At 31.7% G+C, this 3,551-nt stretch overlaps 1 protein-coding gene across 1 annotated transcript; it reads left to right on the top strand.

Annotated features, from left to right (window-relative positions):
* Nucleotides 1-685: 685 nt before the first annotated feature.
* Nucleotides 686-1,270, top strand: LOC132272736 (uncharacterized). The gene has a single exon (XM_059773830.1). The coding sequence runs from the start codon at nucleotides 686-688 to the stop codon at nucleotides 1,268-1,270; it is 585 nt and encodes a 194-aa protein (XP_059629813.1).
* The last annotated feature ends 2,281 nt before the right edge of the window (nucleotides 1,271-3,551 follow it).

Below are 3,551 nucleotides of genomic sequence, written 5' to 3'. Positions count from 1 at the left end.
AATCATGAAACTAATTAAGTAATTGTTTAGTAAATGGTACACCAATAACCATTTTTCTATTTATATATTTAAAAAAAAAAAAAAAAAGTGTTAATTGAGAGAGATGACTATCATCTCAAGACACGCATCACACCAAATAAGATTTATTCTTTGTATAAAAGAGTTTAATTAATTTTTTTTATTGGAACTACTCTTTAATTGCCGGATTTTTTACTATATTGAATTTTTATTGTTTATATACATTCTCGTGTGTATATATATATATCAACTCTTCACATCTCAACAAAACTCGAATCCCTCTTCTCTCTCTCCTCTTCTTCTCTTCGTCTCCAAAACCTCCCATTCCGGTGGCCGATTACTTGCTTGATAGACACAAATTTTCATCTGAAACTGCTTTGAAAGTCTCTTCCGTCGTGACGTATCTGAACGAGACCGATTCGATTCTTTCATTTCTCCAGGAAAGTGGTTTTTCGGATTCCCATGTCGAGCCTGTCATCAAACGCATGCCTCAAGTTCTCTCTGCAAATCTTGAACGCACCATCAAACCCAAATTCTTTCAGGACTTGGGTTTTTCTTCCAGCGATGTTGTGAAAATTGTTTCGTCTAACCCACGGATTCTAACTGGTAGCATTGATAATCTGCTTGGCCGTCGATTTTAGCATTGAAGAGTGTTTTGGGTTCGAATATGGATGATGTGTCTAGGGTTTTAGAGAAATATTCGGGGATTTTGAGGTTTGATTTGACGAAAACTATGATACCCAATATTGAATTTATGAAGAGTTGTGGTATTAGTTCGTCGCAAATAGCTCGATTTGTCTATAATTACCCATTATTTTTCTTGCGTAAACCGACGAGAATTAGAGAATATGTCACGAGGGTTGATGAGATGGGCTTTGACAGGGAGTCTAAGAAGTTTCTTCATGCAATTCGGACAATTAGTTCGATGACTATAGAGAATTGGGAGATGAAATTGGTGGTCTTTAAGAGTTTGGGGTTTTCGGAAGATGACATTTTGTCAGTTTTTAGGAGACAGCCTCATGTGTTTGCTGGGTCAGAGAGGAAAATTAAGGGGATAACACAGCTTTTCCTTAGCACAGGCAAATGTGACATCTCATTTCTTGTTAATAACCCGGACTTACTTGGTTGCAGTATTGAGAATAGGCTTAAGCCAAGGTTAAGAGTTGTGGATGTTTTGGAAAGCAGGAATTTGCTTCTTAAAAAGCCGAGTTTGGGGACTGTATGCAGGATGACTGATAAAGAAGTTCTATGAGAAGTATCTACTCCCTTGTTCAAATGAAGTTGGCGAATTATTTGTGGTTAAGAAAGCCTCATTGAAAGCAGAAATATGTGCTTAAGATCATGATAAATTTCCGAAAAGCAAATGATTTGGCGGCTTAGCATGGGAGGTACTCTTTTGCACTAGATATTCACATTTTTTTCTTCTTGTGTCCATATGGTGGTGTAATACTCTGAAAAACATGGATTAATTTTTGTTTACTAGGCTTAACTCTGCTTTCTAATTCTATCTATGTTATCGCTACTATGTTATGAAATTTATTTACTCTACTGAAAGTAAAATCATTCATGTTTTATTGCAACTCCAAGTTCGTTCATTTCGCATGTATGGGGCTAATAAATTTGATGGCCTAGTACAAATTTACAAAATTAGATTAGAAATATGGACATTGTAAAACTTTATGTATTTGTGTTATTATCTCGAAATTTGGGTACAAGTGTGATTTGTGTCTATGACACTATGTTGTCATTTTTAGTTTTTGTGCCACAGAGCATACATGCTCACGGTGACACAGTCTCTTGACGTGAATTAGTTGTATATTTGGTTACAAATTTCAGAATTGCTTATAAATTTGTACCACCTGTAACCCGTGAGTTGAGCAAACAAATCTTCAATATACTTTCCAGATAATGCATTTACTGTTAGATAGTTTTGAATGTTTTAAAAAAATTCTTATTTAATTTGGAATTCTTAAATTATTCAGAATTGCTTTTTGATATTTTTGTAAGTAATTATTAAATTGAGAGTTATTTCAACATTGGATCATTTTAAAATCTAATAATTGCCTCTGTGTACAAGGCTTTATGATCGGATCCAAGCAAAGAAAGATGATTCATTACATGTGATGGGAACGATTGAGGCCGAACATTTTTAGTCTGCAGTTGAGAATGATGCATTTTTCTGTTTTTTTTTTTCGCTCTAAAATTTGGTTCCGATGTGGTGTGATAGCTCAATGGTAGGGCATGTATTGCTTGTGGTCAAAGGTTTAAGTTCGAATCCCCAATATAATATTTTTTTTCTCTCTCTCTCTATATATATATATATATATATAGACCATTTTTTAATTGTAGTAAAACCCTCCGTTGTAAAACATAGTTAAGTCATGATTTTGGAAAACCCATAGTTAAGTCATTGGGTTCTTTCTCTTGTAGTGTTAATTAATATATTTTATTCTTCTAAAAATAAAAATAAGATAAAAATACTAATTGATTTTATACCCCACTAAATGCAACTATGGATTTTTTCGCCCCTCTAAACTATAGCGAGTATGAAACCATCAAGCGACTCATCTTAGGACAAGAATTATAAATTTTTCATACTGACCATTAGATTGAGTGATTTGTTAAAATATTTGTGACTTTCTATCAATTTCAAATATTGTCTCAATAAATCAATTTCAAATATTGTCTCAATAAAGAGATTAATCATAAAATAATAATAATAATAAAGCGAATTATTCAAATAACTCGAGTGTTTTTTTCCCTCTAAACTATTGTACCAGGCATGTCAAACGAGTAACCTATAGCAAGTATGAAACCATCGAGAGTATCTTACGACAAGAATTATAAATTTTTCATAGTGACCATTAGATTGAGAGATTTGTTAAAATATTTGTGACTTTCTATAAATTTCAAATATTGTCTCAATAAAGAAATTAATCATAAATTATAATAATAATAATAATAATAAAGCGAATGATTCAATATGGCTCGTCAAATTAACAACTTTTTATTCTATAAATATTCCCACATTTCTCTCTAGCTACAAGCATGCTTATTCATTTTATTTGAAGGAGGCAATGCGAACTTTGGAGGAGCATATTTCTCCTTGCCAGCTTGAGAAAACCATTCAAAAACAATCCTAAGAAAAAATAATAATAATAATAATAATACAAAAAGAGAGGAAGGAAAGCAGGAGAAAATGGCTCAATTCATTATTTTTATATTTTGTTCAATATTACTTAAAAAAAGTTAGTTATGATCTTAAATCCATCTAACACAATCAATTCAAGACAATGATCTCCAACACTCTATTAGATTTATCTAACAAAAGATCAAAGGGAATTGGCATCATTAAGTCACACTAGAGTCCATAATATATTCAATTCTTATTAAGTTTTTTTTATACATTCTTCAAGTATATAACTTTAGATTGATTCAAAATTGTTTATGAAATATTCATTTATCACAATTATTTCTAATGATGATTGCATAGGTGATCATTTGGACCATTATTTAGTAGTCTAATTGATAGA

The sequence above is a fragment of the Cornus florida genome, unplaced genomic scaffold (assembly GCF_030987335.1).
Source record: "Cornus florida cultivar Cherokee Brave unplaced genomic scaffold, ASM3098733v1 CherokeeBrave_3.0.0_Hap2_Chr09, whole genome shotgun sequence".
In the NCBI taxonomy this organism is placed as follows: Eukaryota; Viridiplantae; Streptophyta; class Magnoliopsida; order Cornales; family Cornaceae; genus Cornus; species Cornus florida.
This window is presented reverse-complemented; position numbering and strand designations above follow the sequence as displayed.

What these genes read in the sequence shown, in the direction of transcription:
- LOC132272736 (XM_059773830.1), top strand. Translation starts at nt 686, where the DNA reads ATGGATGATGTGTCTAGGGTTTTAGAGAAATATTCGGGGATTTTGAGG.